The sequence below is a fragment of the Brassica oleracea genome, chromosome C7 (assembly GCF_000695525.1).
Source record: "Brassica oleracea var. oleracea cultivar TO1000 chromosome C7, BOL, whole genome shotgun sequence".
Classification (NCBI taxonomy): domain Eukaryota; kingdom Viridiplantae; phylum Streptophyta; class Magnoliopsida; order Brassicales; family Brassicaceae; genus Brassica; species Brassica oleracea.
The window spans coordinates 44179586-44203390 of NC_027754.1; the positions used below are offsets into that span (position 1 = coordinate 44179586).

At 37.2% G+C, this 23805-nt stretch overlaps 8 protein-coding genes and 1 pseudogene across 12 annotated transcripts; 2 read left to right on the forward strand and 7 right to left on the reverse strand.

Annotated features, from left to right (window-relative positions):
- Positions 1 to 1041: 1041 nt before the first annotated feature.
- LOC106305708 (small ubiquitin-related modifier 1-like) lies at positions 1042 to 1973 on the forward strand. The gene is made up of 3 exons (XM_013742060.1): positions 1042 to 1171; positions 1477 to 1626; positions 1708 to 1973. The coding sequence occupies exons 1-3, from the start codon at positions 1097 to 1099 to the stop codon at positions 1777 to 1779; spliced, it is 297 nt and encodes a 98-aa protein (XP_013597514.1). The 5' UTR covers positions 1042 to 1096; the 3' UTR covers positions 1780 to 1973.
- Positions 1889 to 4374, reverse strand: LOC106305706 (annotated as a pseudogene).
- A 1529-nt stretch (positions 4375 to 5903) lies between these two features.
- Positions 5904 to 8396, reverse strand: LOC106305707 (probable beta-1,3-galactosyltransferase 4). Of its 3 annotated transcripts, none has more exons than XM_013742058.1 (11): positions 7941 to 8394; positions 7751 to 7844; positions 7620 to 7660; positions 7321 to 7532; positions 7181 to 7244; positions 7025 to 7097; positions 6836 to 6956; positions 6676 to 6763; positions 6482 to 6607; positions 6292 to 6398; positions 5904 to 6226 (listed from the first exon to the last, which is right to left on the reverse strand). In XM_013742058.1, the coding sequence occupies exons 1-11, from the start codon at positions 8069 to 8071 to the stop codon at positions 6078 to 6080; spliced, it is 1206 nt and encodes a 401-aa protein (XP_013597512.1). In that variant the 5' UTR covers positions 8072 to 8394; the 3' UTR covers positions 5904 to 6077. The 3 variants fall into 3 exon arrangements, with proteins under 3 accessions (XP_013597512.1, XP_013597510.1, XP_013597513.1); XM_013742056.1 differs by having other exon boundaries at positions 7620 to 7663; positions 7941 to 8393; XM_013742059.1 differs by having other exon boundaries at positions 6080 to 6248; positions 7620 to 7663; positions 7941 to 8396.
- A 583-nt stretch (positions 8397 to 8979) lies between these two features.
- LOC106305709 lies at positions 8980 to 10108 on the reverse strand. 2 transcript variants are annotated; one of them, XM_013742062.1, is made up of 3 exons: positions 10090 to 10108; positions 9762 to 9823; positions 8980 to 9657 (listed from the first exon to the last, which is right to left on the reverse strand). In XM_013742062.1, exon 3 carries the CDS (start codon positions 9639 to 9641, stop codon positions 9186 to 9188), a length of 456 nt encoding a protein of 151 aa, XP_013597516.1. In that variant the 5' UTR covers positions 9642 to 9657; positions 9762 to 9823; positions 10090 to 10108; the 3' UTR covers positions 8980 to 9185. The 2 variants fall into 2 exon arrangements, with proteins under 2 accessions (XP_013597516.1, XP_013597515.1); XM_013742061.1 differs by lacking the exon at positions 10090 to 10108 and adding an exon at positions 9913 to 10075.
- A 1664-nt stretch (positions 10109 to 11772) lies between these two features.
- Positions 11773 to 14107, reverse strand: LOC106305710. Its single transcript, XM_013742063.1, has 6 exons — positions 13878 to 14107; positions 13588 to 13715; positions 13302 to 13471; positions 12837 to 12914; positions 12505 to 12649; positions 11773 to 12428 (listed from the first exon to the last, which is right to left on the reverse strand). The coding sequence occupies exons 1-6, from the start codon at positions 13990 to 13992 to the stop codon at positions 12012 to 12014; spliced, it is 1053 nt and encodes a 350-aa protein (XP_013597517.1). The 5' UTR covers positions 13993 to 14107; the 3' UTR covers positions 11773 to 12011.
- A 185-nt stretch (positions 14108 to 14292) lies between these two features.
- LOC106305711 lies at positions 14293 to 16469 on the reverse strand. 2 transcript variants are annotated; one of them, XM_013742065.1, is made up of 7 exons: positions 16221 to 16469; positions 15892 to 16013; positions 15669 to 15808; positions 15256 to 15338; positions 14909 to 15123; positions 14492 to 14851; positions 14293 to 14393 (listed from the first exon to the last, which is right to left on the reverse strand). In XM_013742065.1, the coding sequence occupies exons 1-6, from the start codon at positions 16387 to 16389 to the stop codon at positions 14531 to 14533; spliced, it is 1050 nt and encodes a 349-aa protein (XP_013597519.1). In that variant the 5' UTR covers positions 16390 to 16469; the 3' UTR covers positions 14293 to 14393; positions 14492 to 14530. The 2 variants fall into 2 exon arrangements, with proteins under 2 accessions (XP_013597519.1, XP_013597518.1); XM_013742064.1 differs by having other exon boundaries at positions 14488 to 14851.
- Positions 16470 to 16975: 506 nt separating this feature from the next.
- LOC106306685 (polyadenylate-binding protein RBP45C-like) lies at positions 16976 to 19992 on the reverse strand. The gene is made up of 7 exons (XM_013743394.1): positions 19624 to 19992; positions 19065 to 19536; positions 18029 to 18084; positions 17821 to 17951; positions 17634 to 17730; positions 17368 to 17550; positions 16976 to 17269 (listed from the first exon to the last, which is right to left on the reverse strand). The coding sequence occupies exons 1-7, from the start codon at positions 19909 to 19911 to the stop codon at positions 17267 to 17269; spliced, it is 1230 nt and encodes a 409-aa protein (XP_013598848.1). The 5' UTR covers positions 19912 to 19992; the 3' UTR covers positions 16976 to 17266.
- Positions 19993 to 20318: 326 nt separating this feature from the next.
- LOC106303863 (fatty acid desaturase 4-like 2, chloroplastic) lies at positions 20319 to 21481 on the forward strand. Its single transcript, XM_013740207.1, has one exon. The coding sequence runs from the start codon at positions 20487 to 20489 to the stop codon at positions 21360 to 21362; it is 876 nt and encodes a 291-aa protein (XP_013595661.1). The 5' UTR covers positions 20319 to 20486; the 3' UTR covers positions 21363 to 21481.
- A 582-nt stretch (positions 21482 to 22063) lies between these two features.
- On the reverse strand, positions 22064 to 23785 carry LOC106304180 (vacuolar protein sorting-associated protein 22 homolog 1). Its single transcript, XM_013740575.1, has 7 exons — positions 23672 to 23785; positions 23468 to 23578; positions 23166 to 23301; positions 22791 to 22945; positions 22594 to 22701; positions 22380 to 22469; positions 22064 to 22264 (listed from the first exon to the last, which is right to left on the reverse strand). Exons 1-7 carry the CDS (start codon positions 23720 to 23722, stop codon positions 22163 to 22165), a joined length of 753 nt encoding a protein of 250 aa, XP_013596029.1. The 5' UTR covers positions 23723 to 23785; the 3' UTR covers positions 22064 to 22162.
- Between the last annotated feature and the right edge of the window lie 20 nt (positions 23786 to 23805).

The following is a 23805-nucleotide window of genomic DNA, read 5'->3' on the forward strand; positions in this document are numbered from 1 at the left end:
TATATTATATTTAAAATGAAAATATATTATGATTAAAGTAGTTACAAAGATTTTATATTATTAGCTTTAAAGAAATACATGTTAATTTTTATACATATATTATATAGTTTGCTAATGTTAACCCATTTTACCAACGTATTAGATTTTATTTTTGAACATAAATATTTTATACTTACTAAAATAAAATTTATAAACTTATAATTTTAATACAAATTTATTATATTTACCTCAATATAATAATTTTATTTAATATAATTGATTATGATTATATAATAGATAAAATATTATAGAATATTTTATTTTCATCTTATAAACGATAACTGAATATATTAATGTATAATAATATTTCAAACTAATTTCGAAGTTAGTATAAATATTTAAATATAATTTCGAAAATGAATATATTATAAAATTCTTTTAAAACAGATTTGTTAAAATTTTAAATTAAAATGAAAAGATATCAAAAGATATTATGATTAAAGTATTTTAAGAATTCTATGTATTATTAGTCTTAATAAACTATATTTAATAAGATTTCTAAGTGATGGTTCAAATTAAAAAATCACACATGAAAGAAGTCATGACTTCTATTTTAATATATAAGATATAGCAAATAGAATCAAATTCTTTATTACTTTGGTTAGATTTCTTTTGACAAACAAAACATTACTTTTTTTTGTGCATACTTTTTAATTTATTGATATTTTATTTCATTTTTTCTTTTGAAATCACTAATTTAAATAATCCTGAAAGTAAATATATAATTCACTGTTGTAAAAAAATGTATTAAGTTTGGTAAATACAATGAAACACATAATATAAATTATTACTATTTTGACTGATAAACATAAACTTAAAGCGAGAAGGATAAAGTGAATGGGCCAATCTTTTATTAATTTTAATTGAAGCCCACATCACACCTAAACAAAAATCCATTAAAAAAAACAAATGAACTATTCGTTTGTGTAGAGTTGGACACGTGGAATGTTCTTATTCCCCTATTTAATTTAATAATGTAATAGCATGAGAAGGGAGAAAAACCCTTGTTATAGTAAAATCTTTCAGTCGGAGGGGAGTTAAGAAAGTAAAAGGAAGGATGTCTGCAACCCAGGAAGAAGACAAGAAGCCCGGAGACGGAGGAGCTCACATCAACCTCAAGGTCAAGGGTCAGGTATTGGGTTTTCTATTTCAATGTCTTCTGTAACTTCGATTAGGGTTCCAATTTGGCTGCTTTCTGTGGTTCGCAATTCTAGGGTTTCGTACTACAATGTCAGAAGGCTAAAGTTAGAAACTTTCTTATGTCCATGCGATTGTAAACTATGCTCTAACATAAAGCTAAATCCTTTTTTTGATTTTCGCTGCAAACATGAGTATCAGTCTTATGGATTGTAGTTTCCATAGAGTTCTCTAACCTTTATTGGCAAATGTATTGATGCTCAAGATCAGACTCATGTTGTGTTTTTGTGTGTTAAACAGGATGGGAATGAGGTTTTCTTTAGGATCAAGAGAAGCACACAGCTGAAGAAGCTCATGAATGCTTACTGTGACAGGCAATCCGTGGACATGAACGCCATTGCCTTCTTGTTTGATGGCCGTCGACTTCGTGCTGAGCAGACTCCCGACGAGGTATATATATACATTCCATCTAACTAGACTATTGTTTGTTTTCCATGCAAGTTTTCTAATGCTAAATCTTTGTTATTACAGCTTGACATGGAGGACGGTGATGAGATCGATGCCATGCTCCATCAGACTGGTGGAGGCGTTGCTCTGGCCTGACAATTATCCGGATTTAGAGTTTCATGGTTAAGATTTGTGTGATATGAATGGTTAAGTAGTTAGTTATCAGCATTAGGATTTGCAGACTTGTTTTTTTTTTTATCGTGACCGTTGTCTTTAGAAAACTGATATGGTCTTGATGGTTGTTAAAAGACCTTTTGGTTGATTTGTTCGTTTGATATTTGTCATCCTAATATCACATGACACCACTATTTGCTATTAATGGTGTTCTTTGAACCCATTATCTAAAGCTAATTTGTAAATCTCAAAAGGTAAACCAATTAGAAATGATAATGAAAAGCTCATGTGTATTAAATTGGTGAGCCATATCCAAAACATTAACTTACGAAAGAAGAGACAGCAAGTCTTGGGGACAAACACTCACAACCATCATGCAACTACCGAAGAGTTTGCTTATTTATGCATATTAGACTAATTATGCATAAAACCACTGATGTTGTTCACTGGAGGACAAGGCACTCAGTGCCAGGACCTCCATGGGATCGATTGCTTCTCTGGTTTACACTGCTACTAGTCTTTTGCTGGTGATCTTTGGTTCCTTCAAGCTCTTCCTCTTGGTTTACTACAACCTATGGCTTCAAAGATGAGAGCGTTAACCTCCTTAAACCTTTCCTCTGACAGAGAAGCATCCGAAAGGAGCCTACATGCCTTCTCCTCTGTAGCTCCTTCGTAATCCTCTTTCCTCTTGAGCACCATGTGCCCACTTATCTCCCACACAGCTGGATTCACCTGCGATTCGAACACCTCGGGGCTTACTTCACCTAGAGCCTGTTTCTCTGCGTAGCACTGCAATTGACATTATTTAAACAGTTATTCAATGGATCCTACAACTAATAATGATCTAAAGGCTTGTCAGCTAAAGGTTATTTATACCTGTGGCATCAAGAAGATCCGCCTTCCACAATCAGAGATGAGAACGTTGAAAGGAACGTTGTTGTTCTGGAGGCAAACGCAGGCATCCGATACAGTATCAGATAGGTCTTGCATAGAGTTCCCACCTTCAAAGAGAAGACCTCTCATAGGGTAGCTCAGAAGCTCTGAGATTTTCACACCATTGTCAGTAGTAATCATCATCTCCTTGGAAGAAGCTTTCTCTAATGGGAAAGGCATGGCCAAGTAATATGCCTGAAAGTGAAGATGGTTGATAGTGGCGAAAGCACCAAGGCTGTTGTAACCAACTCTGAAGTAAGGATTCTTAGCCTCGGAAGCCATGTGGAGTGCAAGCAACATGCTTTTGTGATCCATCCTCTGAGGCAAGCAGTCAAGAACACGAGGAATCAGCAGCACATGGCCATACTCGATCGGACTAACCTGTTATATACAAATATACAAAAATTAAATCTTTTGCTAGACAACAACCACTATTGAAACCCAATTCGAGCTTCTTTTACATTGATGGCAACAACACTGGGAGAATTCTCAGCGACAAGAGGCATGCAGGGGAAGAACCGAGCTTCGTCATCATGGCCAGCTTCGAACTGGAAGAGCATCTCTTCCTGGCTAACTTTAGTGAAGTTGAACTTGCTGCCATCGAAAGACTGCAAAACCTTATCCATACGAAACTCGGTTGGTCTCTTTAGGTGACGACCTTCGTTAAGCTGAGCAATAAAGCCATACTTCCCAGGGATGACCTAAAAACAACAATGAGAAACACCAGATTGGCTTCACAAGACTAAACAAGGTAAGAGAAGAGAAGACTTATGTACTTTGGTTACGCAGGCAGTGAGATCGTAGCGAAAGAGTCCTCTTTGGTACCTATCCTCCCACTTAAACATACGAATTGACACTTATAACGTGAATTGATACTCATTCAAGCAACAAAAGGACAAAACTGAGTCTCTCTTTACCTCGCCGAGGACAAGGGACTCGAGAAAAGCCACCGGAGGCTCTCTAGCTTTCTCTCCGGAGTCTTCCACTTTCTTGCAGACGTACAAAGGAAGCCTTGCCCCTGAACAAAACCACATCAATTAGATAAAATCAAAGAAGCAAAAAAAAAATCAATGATTCAGCATTAACGCGTACTTTACCGTTAACACAACAAGCTCTGAGGCAGTTCCGTCCACAGCCGCCGACAGAACCATCGGAAGCCTCATCCTTCTGGTAATTAGACACGACGGTCGGAACCCTCTTGATTTTCAACATTTCTCAAGAACCAATAACAAAAAGAAAGACTTGCCCCACACGAAATTCAAAAGGAAACTAAAAAAAAAAAACCTAAAAGCTAATGGAAGAAGGAAAGAGATGATTTTTGGAACCCGCCTCCGGCAAGAAAGAGGAGATCGGAAGGGCTGCCGCCTTCAGACGGCAGAGCTCCGCGTCCTCCGTGCGGCGAAGGATTAGACTCGATTAAACAACAACCCTTGCGTCGGACAATGTTGACGTGAGAGCTAACGCCTCGAGATGGGCCGTATATAATAGCCGTGATTGCTGAAAATCGAACGCCGGGGAAGATGACGGTAAACGAATGCGACCCTCAAAACAGCTGAAATCTACGGCGGAGAGACGGGATACAAACTCGAGAGTTTCAACGAGAAAGGAGAGATCTTTCGATGTAAGTTTCCTTTATTTTTCCGCTGGTAGTGTGAGTTTTTGGGAAATTGAATGGCTTTAAATAGAATAGCAGATGAGTGAGCCTGAGACCAGAAACGTCACAAATAGCTTTTGTTTTTTATGTCACTGAAAATTACACTTAAACTAAAAACAACCGGACGCAAATTTTCAGTTTTTAATTATTTATTTTATTAAATGATATATTTGTAATATTCGTTTATATTATATTCATTAAGTAAATATATTTTTTTGTATCTTAAACTATCTATTTTTTTACGAATGTGTGATATCATATTAAAAAAAATGAGTATAGAGTTAATTAGATAATTTTAAGAACATAAATTTTTCTTTCGTGTGCGATATCATATAAATAATGATCCGCCCAGTTAACAAAAATCATGATTATTTTATGTGTAATTTTTTTTTTGACCATTTCCTTAAAACTATATTAAATTTTACATATTTTAATTAGAATTTTTTTAATATCTTTACCTTTTTATTTGAAATGCAACTCAATATTTTTTTAACAAGTATAACAAAATATTTAAAAAATATTTTTAGAATTTGTTTGAAAAATATGAAAATTACATTTTAAATTAAAATTATCCTAAAATATGATAAGTTTTGATGTAAACGAAAACTCAAATTATGTCAAAAATAATGATATTCAATGATAATAACAATTTTAATTGATTATTTTTAAGAAAATACATTTACAAAAATATTGTTTGAAAGAAAATTCATTTATCTTTCAAATATAAAATGAAAATATTATAATTAAATAATAAAAAATATAAATAAATAATCAACTGAAAATAATATCCGTACAATTGTGTGAGTCAAATTCTAGTTTTATTGATGCATTTTATATATTAGTGATGCATGTTTTAGGTAACATTTTAATGATGCACGTTTTTAAAAATCTCCATTATTAAAATTATGCACGTAGGGATAACTCATGAGTTTTTTTGGTTGATTAAATGACATTATGTCCAAATTTATTTAAGGATATTTCATTAAAGTAACTGAAAAAGACAAACAATAAAATAAGAAGTTTAAATTCATTTAAGCATATTTCATTAATGTAACTGAAAAGACAAGTAATAAATTAGGCAGTTTGATTCGTTTTATGATATTTCATAAATGTAACTGAAAAAAACGAGCAAAAAAAAAAAGTTTAACTAATGAAGTAAGAACATTTTCAAATGGGTACTTCCTGAAAAAAGATAATTGACGAGATTCGTAAAATCAAAGGAAAGTATATAACTCTTGAACCACATAATTGGTATGTGGTCCAGTACTTTTTTTTTGGCAATCTCTACCATAATCGCTCCATGCAGGATTCTTCAGATTATCATCATCCGTCTGTGAATAAACACCAAACACGTGACTAATAAAATCTATAAAAAAATCAACATTCTCAGTTGTTACAATCAATTTCAAAGCTCTCACAAGAGTTTGTTTGTGAAGGTGCCTTCATAATGAGTCCTTCCTTTCGCAGCTAAAAAACTGCATTTACTGTGTGCAAACAATTGCAGACCTTAACAGAGAAATGATTTAAAAAAATAATAATAATAATAAGAAAGGAGGGTAAAAAGAACCCTTCTCATCTCAGTTCAAGAGACTTAAACATATATAGAGTGTGTGTCTTTACTACTACGGTGTTGAGCTGATTCGTCTACTCTATACTCTTCTTCTCTAAATGTGTTCCTTCTGTTATCTTTCTTTCAAAATGATACAGCCATGAGAGCGTTTGGACCTTCTCCACACCTTCGATGAACATCCTTCATCCGATCCGCTGATCTACAAATCCCACTGCAGCTCCAATCAAACGAGGCAACACACATGTTCCCCGCCTGCGCCTTCCACTCACAATCTGCACTTTCTCACTCAATCAACTTAAAAAAACAGATAAAAGGCCATTTGAATTTTTATTTTTACCTGTAGTACCACAACAAAGCCTACGGTCATCTACATGCTCCACATCCAATCCAAGAAACCATGATCCTAAAGAAACATCCTCATTCACATACTTGTGTAGTACGTTTCTGTATCCACACAGTCAAACGTATGAGAGCGTATAAAGCACAAAGCAGATTAGTTTTTTTTTTTTTTTGAGAAAGAACTCAACTTGTTTATAGATATGTAAGACGCTAACTCCCTGGAGACTGCGTAGAGCTGACCAGTGGCATGGCGGAAGTACCTGTTACCCTCTTCTCCAAACTTCCAATACTCAGGTTCATGATACCTCACTCCTCTTCATAAACAAATGAATGTGAGACAAATGAGAAAATAGTAGTCTCTTGGTAAGTGAAGAGCTCTTACTTCTGAGCAAGAACGGGTCCAGACTTCATGCAACCAATGTATACTCGAGGCTTCATACGATATTTTGCTAGCTCTGCTCCCAGCGTTGCTGCAGAAACATCCGTAACAGAAGTTGACATAACAATTCAGATAAAAGTAAAGAGGGATTATTCTCTCTCACCTATATTGACATGCACATCATCATCAACTTTCACGTAGAAGTCTGCATCCCACAATTCAAAAGCCGTTATGAAGTAAGATTTAGTCTTTGCTGACAGCTCTAGATAACCTTCAACGTGATCCTGCTCAAAACAAACATAAGAATTTTAGAAAACAGATAGCCATGAAGTAACATATCCACAACTCTTACCAGCCTCAAGAAGTCTCCATGTTTACTTTCTTCAGCCTGAATCGCTCTATCAAGAATACCACCAGGAGTGGCACTACACAAAAAAAAACACTAATATTATTTATATTACATGAATCAACCACGCAAGTAACTATATGTGCCACTCTAAGGTACTACCTATGGCCTATTACAAAACGCATCACTATCCCTTTCTCTTCCTCTAGCTTCTTTCTCTCCTCGCCTAATACAAGAAGATCAATGTTCAGTTCCAGACAGTATACTTAAGGATGAGACCTGCGGGGATTAGATGAACATACCGGGAGGCATCCAAGTAGCACGAACCGAATCTCTGCGCTTTCTGCTGTTAAACGCAGTGTTGATCCCAACAACCATCAGATACTTTCTTTTGGTAACAGTTTCAGGGAGCTTGAACTCATCAGAGACTGGTGAACCATTCATGATGGATTCTTGCGCGGCTCTTGCAGCCGCTAGTTCCATTTCCAGAGTTGAGATCGTTTTGTCTAGCGTTCTGCGAAACACACTCATTCGAGCTCAATGCTAAAAAAAAAGAAGGAAGTGAAGTGAAGTTTCATCAGGTCTTTTTTTTAGCACTTACTGAGTTGCATCAGGACTCTTGTACACTTCTCCAAGGCTTGTCTTCTAATGAAGAACAATACGGAATTTTAGAATGTCCTTCTAAGGATTCATGACACTTATCAAGTTCCACATAAAAGTTAGAAGACTTACTTTTGATGAATCACAGTCCTCTGACATTAAGAGCAGCCGTTCATCTGAAGCTGCTTCCCTTGATGCAACATTGGCTTCAGGCTCTGGCCACATTCTATTTAAACACTCTCAAAAGATAAGTTTTTTTTCCCCTTTTTATGTATATTGATGCGTTAGTTAATCTACTACAGAGCATTGTTCTGTTTATTACCTGTCGGAGAAGAGAGTTCCCGCGCAGAAGAAACCGATGCAGAGTAAGAAAGCCCATTTCTTTGAGACAAAACTCTTTGAAGCCGCCGACAGCTCTACTCCTCTATGGTGATGATGATGCTTCAACGACATTTGGTTGTGTTTCTAACCAAAACCATATAAGGATCTTCTTCTATCTATCGATCCCAAGGAAACCCAGAAAGAAAGAATCTCACCAAAGAGCTACTATACCAGAGAGACGCCCTCCACGACCACGACCACGACTCTCTCCCGGAGTCAACCCCAAACCTCCAGTTATTTTTTTTTTTCAGATCCAGAAAAAGATTAGATTGATTCCTATGAAAAGTTTGGAGACCAATGTAGGGAGAAGCCTAGCAAGAGAAGTCGTGGCTTTGTACTTGCTTTCGAAGCTGGAGGAAGAAAGATGAATGGAATCTTATTTATGTTGTGTGATAGTTTAACTAATAGTACTAGCTTTATTAGTTAAGCTTTCACTTTGCAGTAATAAATAATACAGTATCAAAGGAGATTAGACATTACGAAGCTACCGACATTGACCACTCGACCAATAAATTGAACAACGAACAATAGTCCAACACTCAAAAACAATAGAAAAAAATATTACTTTACAGAGTTGTACAATCTTTCATCTGCAATCTTTGTCTTGTTATTTTACATAAATGTCCAGGCGGGTATAGTAAAAAATACTCAACATGAAAGATGATGATATGTTTGATCCTGAAGTTTAATCGAGTTTCCTTGTTCACATGTTGCTGTCATAAAATGGCGACAAATGGGAATCAACATCGACCCACGTGCGCACCACGTGAACATCCTCAATCAATGTCTGGTTTAATAGAGAAATCTATAAGCGTTTTTTGTTTGTTCAGCCAAGTGTCATTAGCAGTTTGAATATCGCTGTCATCGACGGTTCGAATCGTATGGGTTCAATGAACCCCCTAAGCTCGTATAATCTTTATTTCATGAAAGTCTTTTTGTTTCTCTTACTTATAAGTCAAATCTTATAAACTTTGCATCAGTTTCAACAATAATAGACCTTTGTTTTATTATGCCAAATTAAATCACATATTAATACATACATACATACATACATCTTAGCAAACTAAAGATTTTTAAGGAAAATTCTAATAGTTCCTGTAATGAAAAAAATATCTAATGATAGTGAAAATATATATAGACCATTCATATATATATACAAACATATAATAATCTACAATCTTTTTGTCTATTCAAGAAATCCAGTTTTCTTCAATACTGCATTCCTGACTTTGCTCAAGTCTCTTCCTTTCAATTTCCTTCCAATTCCTTCCATAACCGAGGACGACGATGATGATCGACTCCGCCGCAGAAAATACTCTTCCGGTGATACATCATCATCATCATCATCATCATCCTCTGCTTTCTTTGTCTTCTTTCTGCGAACCATTGACCACTCTGGAACATTGACAGGAGCCGAGTGTTGTCCCATATGTGCCATTCCTTCTCTGCGCTGCCTCTCTGGAATCATCCTAGGCTCACTCGAAAGAAAAGTTTGTGCTAGTAAAGATGGTTTACTCGTATGGTTGCTGATCATCAACGAGGGTTGATGATATCCATCAAGAACATCCCACACATCTTCTTCTTGATAATCTCCATCTTTCAAAGATCTCCACACATCATATCTCTTGATGTTCTTCTCCATTGATAACTCACTACTTCTACAAACACAACGGAGTAACAACATATAAGGATTTTTAGTTAGCTAACTTCTCTTAGCTAGCCACAAAATAGCAAAGAGAAAAGATTGAAAGAATCTACGTACCTTAAGTTTATTAGTTGAACCTTGGAGACTATACTAATATAGTGAGATTTATAGAGTTGAATCTGTGACAAGATAATCAATAAAAAGAGCTTGAGAATTTGAGAAGAGAAATGAAGAAAGTGACACAAGAGGTGTGGGATTGAAGATCAACACAAGGATTGGTTCTTATGTTGTCTTCATGGATATGATCCAAAAAAACATGGCCAGGACCCATAGATTGCACGTCCGGACAATAATATATCTTGCATCATCAATGTTGGTGCGTTCTGTGATAATGAAAAGTCAAAGAAAGTATACTGTCTACCAAGGCATATGTGATCAAACTTACTTTGAATGCTTCACCACGTGAAGTAACTTATGATTTGAGCTTGCTCTACTAGTTATTATATATTGAGTATCACATGGACTATGTTAAGGGTAAACTATAATATTACACTTTTTGTTTCTAAAATAAACCAAAAAGTTCACAGATTCATCGCCTTTAAGATTAGAATTTTGAGCCTTTTAACTTTTGGCAATAGTTCAACTCAGACGGCTGATCTAGTAAATATTAATATCCAAGTTTTAGGACAAAACTACAAGTCATCAGCGTTTGTTTATTGTGTTGGTAAATGATACCAGAATGCATGTTGTTTCGTGGTGTCCATAGGTAGACATGCCCTGCGGTGGATTTTTAATGAGACCACAAATTTACAGTTCTACATGATAATTATAACCAAATAACCAATGATAAATCTGATTAAATATAGCTAAAAAGTATCTAAATCTTAAAAAAATTGATTGAATATCGTTTTTATTCTCTAAAGCTTCTTAGATGATAGGAAATATTTTATACGGCGGCTAATTAAAATGCACATTATAATTGCATTTAAATCTAGGCACAAGTGAATGAGTTGAAAAAGATTTCAGAAATAATATTTTCTCTGTTTGATTTTAATTGTTATTTTACATTTAGACACATAAATTAATAAAACAATTAAATTTATATCTTTATTAACTAAAAATATTATTACCAATATATTTAATCATATTTTAACCAATAAAAAAATAAATGTAAATATAAAATTAATAAATTTTGTACTAACGTTATAAAACAATATTTATTTTAAAACTAAATTTCTTATTCTATAACACAATTAAAATAAAACAGAAGAAGCAGTGGTGATGTGATTTGGTTTGGTTTTTAAGAACAGACAAAAACTTTTAGTTTGAGAGGAACATTTTTCAGTGGATGTCAATTGCCTGGGGCCCTTTTAAGTAGCCGCCATTCATCGAACTTTGATACTCTTCTTTAAACAACAAAGAAAAAGACAATTTTAGGTTTTGGTTTTATCTATGCTGACCTAATCAATTTGAGCCATGATTTGTGAGAGCGACGGTTTGTATATTCTGGGCCTTAATCAACAAATACATTTTGCGGTCCACAGTAAAAGACCAACAAGCTTTCATATGAATTGGTCTAAGAGTGGACACTGATGAGTAAGAATATGTGTGTTATGTTTACGGAAATATGAAATCATCACCAACTAGTCGCATCGCATCATAGGAAAACTTTAAAGGATGTAAGAATCTATGTACCTTTTGTCTACTTATTTGAAGATGGGAGAAAATTAGTTATGCAATAGTATATGAATTAGGAATAGAGGGTGTTTTTAATATATAAAAATTTAAAGAGTGGAATCTCAGAGGAAGGAAAGAGGAAGAAAGTGATACAAGAGGTGTAGTACTGAAGAACAACACAACAAGATTGGTTCTTATTTTGTCGTCATGGATACAATCCAACCTACACAACATTATTATTTCTTGTGGCGGTCACTATCATCATCATCAATATTGTTTTGTTCTTTGGTGATGAGGAGTTCAACGGTCAAACAAAGCACACTACACTAGTAATTAACACTAATATACTAAACCATATGACCATATCTAATGTAGCCAATTTTACTTTTAGTTCCTTCGCCATGGGAATTGGGAAGTCGGTTAATCATAATTTTTAGGTTTGAACAGAAAATGCAAAGTGACAAATATCATTACATGTAATTCGTTTTCTACCACTTTAATTTGAAGCATCAACAACAGATTCATAATTAAAGTAACAGAGCCAAGAGTTTTATCTTCAAAAAAAAACCTCTCTGAAATGATACAACATAAACAAAGTATAGAAGCGGCATGCACTGATCTTCCTCTTGTGTATTCTTTGACGCTTGTTTTTATACAGAGAATACAACACTCATTCATCAAGTAAACAAACTACTTCGTGCGCAAAGACCTGGTGGCCTTTGATGCAAAAGCCACCGCTTTGGCTTCGTCACTGGACATCATCCAATCCCTCTCAGCACGACGCTGCTGTTGCCTTGCATTCTTAGCTCGCTTAGGGGCTAACCGTGCATCTCTCTCCGCAAACGCTAGTCTGAACTTCTCTGCTATCGACAGCTCACCGGAGGAAGTCAATGATAATAAGGGGGTTGTGGGATTCTTCACAACTCCTCTAACAACCCACGTCTTGGGATCAATATCTTTCACAAAGGGCTCGTCCAATGCAACATCTGGTAAGGCTTCTCGAGGAACCTCGTGTAGAGTGTAAGTGAGAAACGAGGGCTTGGGGTTTACTACTATTCTTGGACATTCGATGGACAGCATCTCCAATGAGTCCTTATCAATTCGTGGCTGCAGAAGAAGCAAGTTAGAAAGTAGATTCTTGTTATTAACTGGTAGCTTGTTAGTCAAGAGGGACAATACGTACCCAAACAAGCCAACGCAATGAGTGACCGCCATGACCAATCTCTGTAACGTCTAGTTCTTCCCATGTTTCTTCTTCGACATTACTCAAGTCTGGCTTAAACAAACTCAAAGATCTGCGTGCTGTGGACTCGCTGCTTGGGCATCCTCTGCAATATTAATTTTTTTTTCTCTCATTTGCCTGTTTTTTTATAAAGTTTTGTTAGCCCCCTAGTCAAACCCACACAATATGGGTTCAATTCTATCTCACTTTACCCAGCAAAATAATCATGAATAAATAGACAAGACTCCCCAACAAAATAAAAGCCAGTAAATTCCAGTTAAAGATAAGTTTACCCGCATCTTAGAGTTTCCAATGATCGGCAGTTTTGTACAAGCTCTGAGACTCCCATGGATGTGATCTTGTTGCACCGGCTGCATTACAAAACAATGCAACTATACATCACACGAGATAGCCAAAGAAACACAATTATCCAATGAACAGAAGAAGCTCCTAGCTCAAGAACCCGCAAAACTAGAACTACTAAACTACAAAACAAATTTACTACTCCAACCCAACACAATCAGATATATGTTTTGGTAAATTGTCTTCTTCCCATCTTAAAGGAAGTAGATGGTTACAAAAAAATTCGATCAACGGTTAGCTAAGCTTAAGAAACACAGAGTGAAAGCATACCTAGCTAAGTCATCCCGTATTGGTGATTAAATTAACCCAAACAATGAGGCAGGAGCACACAGATAGAGATATCACAGGACCTAGACACAGAGATCAACTTAATTTCTTTAAGCAATAGTTAATACCTAATGTCCACAGCTCGGAGAGATTTGCACATCTCCGAGACTTTAGCTAGGCCAGAATCCGAGACATCTGAACTGCTAACGTCTAAAATCTCCCAGGAAGTGTCAGCCAAAGAGATAATCAAATCATCATCCAGTAGCTTCCTTCTTTTAGCAATGGCAGCAATCGACATCTGTTTCACACATGAATAATACGCCTTTTGATTAGCAGTGGCATAGTACTAAAAGACTCTTTAAGAGCATTGCCAATAATACATGTGAGAGCAACACACAAAAGAGACTAAAGAACCTTGATGTCGGCAGGAAAGATGTCGGAGATATCAGCTAAACAAGGAATGATTTCTTCTAAATGCCTCCCGACAACCCCAAGACACAAGCTGACAAGAGATGGAGGTCCTGGTTTCAACGCAGAGATTCCTGTGATTTAAGCAAAACCAGCAGACAAATGTCAGAGAATCCAAACACATAAACCTCAGCTGTCAATAAAGCTTTGCAATTTGCACAGGTAAAGATCTAAAGAGGAACGGATTAACAGAGAGTCGCATAAACAAGAACGTCAGAAAGCGAGGGTGGGTTTACGTGAGGAAGATAGATAAGCCGAAACAAGAATCTTATTCTTTGGTTCATGACTCTTATTCAAGTCAAGATTCTTGAGCGAAGTCGGCAGCTTTCCTTCTGAATTTCGAATTTCCATCAAAATTGACCGTGAAAATCAGAGATCGCCGGAACTTTCGAGTTCATAGGATTATTTGTGGACGGCGGACTATAGGAATCTCCGGTGAAAGTCAACCGACACAAAAAAAAACGATTAAAATAAACGGCGGCATAACGTCGTTTGTCGGGCCTAAACATTTGTCGGAATTCAGACATGGGCCTTTAAACATTGTCGAAATTTTTGGTAAACATATACACCAAGTAAAGTTCACTACAGTGCAATTCATTATTACACACATTTTTAACAAAATTAAGTTTTCTGGGTTATCCATGAAAAACAACCTGAGGATTCGGATTTACAAACATTGGTGATGCTTGAACAGATTGGTACGGAGAAGTGAATCTCTGCGGCTGTGCCCTGTTAACAGTAGGTCCGATCATCTGCACAAAAGTGGGATGCAAATGGAAATATCATTTATTGCAATTAAGCTAAGTAATGTCAATCCAAAGACATTTCTAATCTAGTCTTCTATACCGACATCTCTTAAGGATACAGGCGCTTAGTGCTGAAACAACTCTCAACTGCTAGTTGATAAGGCCCCTTTGATATAATATCCCCGAGGAAAGATAATACTTACGTGTTGAGGATAGTGAAATCCAACGACGGTATTTCCAGCAGTCAAATTGCCATATGGCACAAACTTGGATGGTGGAATTGTCTGGGGCATATAAGGGCTGTTTCCAACTTCAGGGTAAACAGGTTCAGGAACAGGTAGCATGGGAGTGTTGCTTGGTATATAAGCAAAATTTCCAATATCAGGCATAGCAGCAGGAGACGGTGAAAGACGTTTTGTATAAGATGGAGAAAAATTCTTGGCCTCGGGATTCAACTTGAACTCCTGTAATGTAAGTACTAGTATGTCGTAAAAATTCTAAAAGTAGAAACTTAGGCATACCTTAGCCTTTTTTACGTCCTGGGTAGGTGCTGATTCATTGGGAGATGCCTTTAAACCCTGACACAGCTCTGAGGTTTCATCAACAGTTTCACTTCGTGAGGATGAATTGTCAGTGGAAGAGGGCCTTTCAGCAGCATCGTGAAAACCATTACTCATAGGTTTCGGCATCAACTTATCTTCTTCTATTGGTCTAACTCGTCCGGACATGCTATCCACTGGATGGTCGTTATTTCACATGAATGAAAGTTAAGGATAAGTACGTCGGAAAACATTTCAATGTCCAAAAGAAGCGGAAGCAGGTACACCAATAACAAAGATTAAAACATTTACACAGAAAGTGAACTTACAGTTAGAACTCGAGCTTTGGATATCCTCCTGATGAACGTCAGGAATGTGTTCATTACGCTTCAAAATCTTGGCTCCTGGCTGTCTGTCAACAAGAATCAGAGAAAATAAATAAATTTATCTAGGCAAAATTTTAGACATAGGTGTGTCCAAGATAGTAATAGACTTGTGCTAGCATTGATACAATTGATGCAGCTGCTAGACTAGATAACTAAGATTGACATGGAAGTATTAATTCCTGTTTTCATCTTATATAATCTATTGCTTTCAAAGCTAAAGAGTAAATAAAAAAATCTAGCAAGTTAAACCATCAGAGATAGGACTCAAGAGAGTGATGATTTATAATCCATGCATAACCCTTTCACTATTACTCTCTGTATCAACATGAAAACTTGAAATGAAGCACACAGTTTACCTCCTATGATGATTTCCCCTTCCTTCAATACCATTTTTCTTTGCAGCAGACAAACGAGGCTTAGAAGGTAAAGTCTCCATAGCTGATCCAACAATCTCACACTCATTATTCCCTGTAACATTTGATGGAAGCGAGACTCCCTAATCAAAGCATATATCGCACAGACTGTCACAAAACAAAGCTTTAAGAAAAAGAAAAAGTAACTAAACAAAAAAGGACACACCTCTGCAACTACTAGAACAATGTTGGGAGACATAATAACAAGCGTCTCGACCACACTTCCGCTTGCAACATTCGCTTTACTTTTCCCCTTCTTAGTCATTTTCGCATTCTTCAAAACAATGCCTAAACAGAACAAAAAACACACACATCCCAAATCAGGAAATAGACAGCAAAACGACAAAACCATAACAGAAAAGTATCCCTTCTTGATTAAGACAAGCTGAAACTGTCTAATCTTCGATTTGATAGCACAGATCCAATTCAGATCTCTAACTACGAGCATTATAGCAATACACACACAAAATGAAATTCAAAATTGAATCGACGTACCAAAGCCGTTCTCGAAGGAAGCTGTGTAGAATACGCCGGAAAACACCGAGCCGTCCCTGACGTGAACGTGAACCTGTAATCCGAAGATGCACATAGTCGCTATTAAGAGCGTTTCGTTTAATGGTGACGATGGAGAGTTGTCGTCTTCGAGTTTTCTTGCGTGTCCCATCCTGTTGACCTTCAATGCAAATTCCAGTCGAAGTTTCTAATCTATTCGAAGCTAGTTTATATACAGAATACAATCATCGTACCAGGAAAAAAGGAAGAAGAGATCTATAGAGAGTTGCGAGGGAACCCGGTCAAGCGACTCTTCCTTTGTATATGGGCCTTTATTTTGTAAGACATACCCGGCCCACTTTGTTTATACTCAAATGTTGTTTATTTAATTGTTTTAAAATTCACATAGACGAATGGTAAGTTTGGATGCAAAACTAATTTTATTTATTTATATAAAATTGAAATATTTAGAAAATGGAATGCAACTTTTACACTTGTGAAAAAGAAAAGGACCAAAATTTTGTTACATATAATAAAAACTAAATTATTTTTTTATTAACTCATATGAAATATCTATTCTTTGCCAAAATTAACATTTTCACACAAAATATCATTTCCACCTGAAGTTCTCATCAATATATGGTAATACTATGTTGGATTTCGCGACCATACATATTAGAACCAAATGTTTTGAACTAAAGGATTAGTCTCATGATAAAGAAAAACTTAATGAGCACACGATGACTTACTAAACTTGATTGAAAATAATTAAAAACAGGACAAGCTATTATAGAATCTGTCATAGTGGGGATGCAAGAAAACAATACAGAAACAACAACAAGAAACATAGTGGTCAAATGACAAAAAGCGCTCACAATTGTCACGCCAGAGAAAACAAACAAAAGAAAACAAGAGTTGTGGAGAGAATCTGAGACATGAGCTAATACACATCCACTTCAATAACTCAATTCACCATTTTCCAAAGGGTGTGGTCCATCACAGACAGCTTTCTGGAACTTCAGCTCCGATCACGACATACACATCATGCTTCACTGCGATTAGTAAGTAACAAACAAAGGGATACAAGAATCAGTAAAGCTCGCAACACCACAAAAGATTTCCAGGTACAAGAAACCAAAGGATTGATTACCTGCTGATGCTGCTGGTAGCCACCAGGCTGCTGGTAGTTTCCATAGCCGGCACCAGGGTAGCCACCATAGTAGGCGTTAGGGTCCTGAGGAGGTGGCGCATATCCGTAACCTTCATATCCCTGAGGAGGATACCCATAGTATCCACCACCACCGCCACCATACTGAGCTTGTTCAGGTTGAGTCTGTGTCATTGGATCAAAGTCATCAGATGACATAAGAGTACAGAACATAGTAAACCTGTTGCATAGACTTAACGGATACAAACCTGCTTGTTGGAAGGAGTGCGACCCCATGAAAGACGAATGCTTTGTCCGCCAAGTTGTGTTCCATTCAACGAGTTGAGTGCTTGCTCTGCACATCCCCTACAGCAGACAGCAAGAAAAAAAAAAGTGAAAACACATTCTCAAAATTTTTTTAAAAAAAAGCTCTTCTTCACGGTCACACAACACTACCTAATAGCATATTGAACAAATCCGCAACGTTTTCCTGCTGGTATTTTCACATGAACAAGTTCACCAAATTGACCAAAAACTGACTTCAAAACATCTTCTGTCACACTTTCATCCAAAGCTCCAACAAAAATCTGGTAAAGCAACAAAAATGACCCTTAAAATTCACACAACAGACCCTACATAGAGCAGACCCAACCAAAGTACGCACCGTTGTGTTAGTTGGATCACCTTCTCCGGGGTTTCCTTGAGTGTTCTGATATGCACCTGCAAGTAACAGACAAGATAGCTTAATGGAATAGCTTAGACTTAAAGCAAACAGACACTAACGCAAACAGGCACAAAATATAACAGTGGCAAGAGTATCCAAATCAAGATCCAAAAATATCAGCAGATAAAGCAAAAGACGTCTATGTTACAGCTTACGTCAGTCAAGCTACACAGATTCTGAAGTTAGTAGATAACTGATAAAAAAATAAGTAAGGGTGTACTAGGCTAATGTTGGATCCAAGTTGGAGAATGGCACAAAACCTCTCCATGATGTCACAAGTAACCTAAATTCCTTCCAAGGTATAACACTCGTCACCATAGTAATCAACTTGCCAAGAAGAGTTAATAGCATAAATTCAGAGAACATTAACTGAAAGAAGGAAAAAAAATTTAAAACACTAACTGAACGGAGATGAATATGGAGAAGATTACAAAAAAACACACTTTAGGGTTTCATACTGGAAAAAGCGAAATGTAATTAACTGTGTAATATGAAAAGAATAACTTAAAGGCATGGCTTAAAGGTAAAAGAAAGTAAGGAACTGAAAAAGAAAAAAATTGCGGCTGTAGGTAATAAACGTTAATTGTAATTAACTTCTTCTGAAAACATAACCAACTGACCTAAATGAGGCCACGCAATAAGGTGGTATCATTTTCAGCTGAAGTCAGTTCAGTTCCAGGCCCCACAAATTAGAGCCCCTTGTTCTCCTGCTTTAAGACAACATTAGTTTTCTTATAAGCTTTAGGACGTTTTGACATAGTATTAAATTCTTTGAAGTGCTGAAAGGAATGAAGCTGAAGGATAGGGACTGTATTAAAAACTTGGAAACGTATAGGTCTTAACTAACCGAACAAGCTCCATGAATACCCCAAGGAAAATACACTCAACTAACATAGACAGTTAAAAGACAAGAAGAGTCAAACCCACCACTCAACAGATTCATAAATCATTATTGTTCTTTAATAACAAAACATACCTGGTTGCTGTTGCATTGTAAGAGGCTTCTTGTTAGCAGCTGGACCAATACGCATAGGCCTAGACGAGCAGTACTGACCATTCATCTCAGTCATTGCCCTTATCTGCTCACTTTCATCCCCAAACTTCACAAACCCGTATCCCTTGGACCGTCCAGTGGCCCTATCAGTCACAACTTTTGCTCCCTTCACAGAGGAATACACAGCCTTGAACGTTTCCGTAAGCACGTAGTCAGTAACATCAGGCGCCAGATCTCCAACAAAAACAGTGTGCTCGGGCCCATCAGACTGGCGTCTCTCTCCAGCTCCAAGCTGAGCCCAGTTCAGCCTAAAGGTCTGCTCACAGTTAGGCATCTGAGCTCCGTTGTACGTCTGGAGAATCCTCTCAGCTGCAGCATGGGACACAAACTCAATAAACCCGTAGCCTTCGGTTAACCCGGTCAGTTTATTGCGTATGACTTTAGCTTGTTGAACCTGCATCGCATCGAATCAAAGCTAACAACTTTATAAAGGATTAAGCTTTATTTCTTCAAAAGGGGTAAAATTGACATTTCGGATTACCTCGCCGGTGATAGAGAAGATGCTCATGAGGTAGCCTTCGTCCATCCATGGCTGCAAGTCTCCGATCCACAAGGATTTGATCTCTCCAGCTGATCCTGGAGTCTGAGATCCACCGCCGTACTGTTGAACCGGAGACGGCGCCGACTGAGGATTCCATGCTGCCGGCGGCTGACCTTGCTGCTGCTGCATCATCCACGACTGGTGGTGGTGGTAAGCTTGCTGGTCCGAAGGGATCTGACCTGATCCTGCGGCGGCACCGTTAGCGGCGGGAGGTGGCTGCTGCATCATGACGGCGATAACCTAAAGCAAGAGACGATATGCCGCAGTTGCAGTTTCGGACAAAGGGCAAAAGAGGGAGAGTAAAAGCTGTCTCTGTTGTCTTTTATAGAAATAAATAAAAAACAAAAATATCTTGTGATTTGGGCCTCACATGGCCCAATATTAAAGATTTCGGCCCATTATGAGAGCACTGTAATAACCCGGTTATGCCAAACCGGATAGGAGGCATTATAGTTTCGAGTTATCAATCCAAAGCTTGACCTGAATTCTTATTATCTGCATGTCATATTATCAGGCATGGAAGGATCTCCCATACATTATTTTCTTCATTTTTATTTTTAACTATTTATGCACCAAATATACTAGTCGAAAATCCAATTCGAAATTGAACCAAAATTCCTAAACTAAATATTCCCCGGTTAACTGGTTGAAAGATTTAAAAAGACATATTCACAGCTGGCAGCTCGTAATTGGCTGGCTAGTGATGACAATAGTCCCCACACATCTTGTAAGCACATGACAACATGACTTTTCATCTCTTTGCTCTTATCCTTGAAAACAATCTAGAAACTTGATATTTTTCAATGGCTGTTGTACCACTTCAGACCAAACATACTCTAAGTCGCATCACCAACAACATCCCAACAAGTCACCGTCCATCGCTTCTCCGTCTACGTGTCACGTGCTCAGTTACTACCACCACCAAGTCTCGCCCTACCCGTGAGAACCTTGTGGTTGTGAATCCTCCTCTCTCCACTGACACAGCTTTGCAATCGTCATGGACCCGCCGCTTATGGGTTTCAGCTGGCTGCACCACCGTCTTTGTCTCTTTTGCCAAATCTATCATTGGAGGGTTTGGTTCTAACCTTTGGCTCGAGCCAGCTTTAGCCGGTTTTGGCGGATACATCTTAGCAGATCTAGGCTCTGGTTTGTATCACTGGGCCACCGATAACTACGGAGATGGTTCAACGCCTCTAGTAGGAACCCACGTCCAAGATTCTTTTGATCACCACGAGTGCCCTTGGACAATCACCGAGCGGCAATTTGCAAACAATCTACACTTTCTGGCTCGTGGCACAACCCTGATGGTTCTCCCACTAGACCTTGCGTTTGATGACCATGTGTTTCATGGCTTCGTAAGCACGTTTGCGTTTTGCGTATTGTTTTGCCAGCAGTTTCATGTTTGGGCTCATGGGAGCAAGAGCGAGCTTCCACCTCTTGTGGTGGCGTTGCAGGACATTGGACTGCTTGTTTCACGAGAGAGGCACGTGGAGCATCACCGAGCACCGTATAATAACAATTACTGTGTAGTGAGTGGGGTATGGAACAAGGTTTTGGATGAAAGTAAGTTCTTTGAAGCGTTGGAGATGGTGGTGTATTTCAAGCTCGGGATGAAGCCAAGGTCATGGATCAATCCAAACTCGGAGTGGACAGAAGAAACTGAGATAACTAATTGTTGACATATCTCTTTGCATTATTGGTTTAGTGTTTACTTTGACCAGTTTTGGTTATGTAGAGGTCTATTAGTACCTTTTAAATGTTGGTGTTAGTAACTTTTAGAGAATAAAAGTAAAAAATTTGAGACTCGCGCTACCAAATTTCACAACTTGTACTGTGCTTGCGATCACAATAGCCCCAAAGCTTAACGTACACCACAATATTGTTTAGCTTAATCTCTTTCTCTTTGGTTGTTTGCACAGGAAATTTTAAAGGAACATACTGGATAAAATACAGGCAATTCTCTTAAATAGAATATTTTTAAGTTTTGATCATAAAAATAGACTACAAGGAGGAAAATGACCAAAATATTTCATTTAATAGATAAAATAACTCTAATAGCCTAGATATATAAGGAAATAAAATAAAAAATAAAAATAAAATTATAGTTTTAGATTATATGTTTTTAAATTCGAACTTTTTTATAAATTTTTTTTTGTTGAAACTATTTTTAAAATTTTTATTTTCAAATTTTTAATATTTATTTTTTATTTTATAAAATTTTAAACCTCAATTCAAAATCTCCACCCCTTAACTCTCAACGATATAGTTTGAATTAATTAACCCTAGGACTATAAATGTATATTTACCTCTATAATAAAATATTTTGGTCATTTTGGTCTTTAGAATCTATATTTGTGACAAAAACTTTTTTAGTGCTATCCCAGAGTATTTTTTATAAAATATTTTCGTAATTTATATGCAATACAGAGTGAGTGTTTTGAGTATGAAACAAAAATACAAAAGAGCGAATGCACCAGTTTTAAATATCAGATCCAACGAATGAGTAAACAGAAGAGACACAGGGGAACCAGTACTGGCATTTTCCGTCTTTGCTACCATTGTCGATCATTGCGAGTCCCTCCTGAAAAATAAGTTATAAAATTACAAAGTTTCAGAACCTACATTGGTTGCATTGGATTTACCATATGTAGTAAGATCGCATAAACCAATTGGAGAAATGAAAAGTAAATGCAAACCTCTAACAAAGTTTCGAGGGCATCTATGACCCGACCAGATGTCCACGAGAGATGTCTTTGTACCTCTTCCACAGTCACAAAGCCTTGACCCTGTGGCGAAAAAAACAACACAAAATCCTTGAGTTACTCCAGTTGAAAACTTCTAAGATAATGCATAACATGCGAAAGTTTGCTTTATTTGTTGTGAGAGAGAATGTATGTATATGAATATAACCTGAGCCAGCTCCAGGATTTGGTTATGGTCTTTGTTGAGCTCGGTGGGGACTGAACGGACAAGCTTTTTCTTGCCAATTGTGATTACCTCAAATCCGCTACCCAATACCTAAGGAAAGAAAGCTCAAGATGTTATCAGGAGCAGTTCAGTTTTTCCTTATTTCGTTGAAAATCTGAAAAGCAACACAAGTTAGATACCTTTAGCTTGCTAATAGCACGAAGACAATCATCTTCGGTGACAGCTTCACGGTCTTTCTTCCTTCTCTGACGAAGATGACTGCATAGCTCTTGCAAGCTGATCAAACCTCCATTGAGTGACCTTGTTTGCATGCAAACTTCAATAATCTGAACTCCTGTTTGATCAATTTACTACTTTTCAGAAAAACGTTACATCCCATGCGTGCTTTCTAATATCACACAAGGCAAAGTGCGATTCCAAATTTCCAAGTAAGAAAAAGAAAAACAACTATACCTATGCCAGTGTCTATGTTTCCTTTATCCAAACATAGACTTAAGGAGTCACAGCTAACAATATAAGCATATATTTTCAGGCACTGGAAGAGAACAACATACCAAGTTCATAGTAGAAGTCACCAATTCCGAGGAGCTCAGCCCAGAAGCCCTTGTTGGAAGCAAGTGGATCCACACCAACTTTAGCACACATCTCATGGAACTGAGCCCTAAAGGCTGGATTTTTACGAATATCATTCTGCAACCAATGGCAAAAAAAAAGATTGCTTCTTTTCAGTGAGATTAACCACACCAGTCCATATCCGACAGAAGATATAATAAACAGACAGTCATTGTAAGAGCAAAACCATCAAAGCAAACAAACATCTCTATTAATTTTTATTTTTTTATAAAAAAAAATGGACCTTGTGTTTACGAGCGAACTCTTCAAGCTGGGACTTGAAAGTGGCGAGCTGCTCTTTCATCATATCAGTCCGTAGCTTGGCCACATTTTCTCCTAATAACCTGTACTGATCCTGTTTGATTTTCATCGAGATAAAAGAGTTAAAAAGTGACAGACGATACACTGAAAACGAATTGGAATATCAAATCTGGTTAAGAAGCCAAACCCGAGCAGCTGCCGCCTTTTGAAGACCTCCGATTCCTGGTCGTCGTCGCATCTTTCAATTACTTTCGATCTTTGCAATTCTCTCTGTCGATCGAGGGGAGGAGGAATGTTATACAATCAGAGAAGACCGCATAG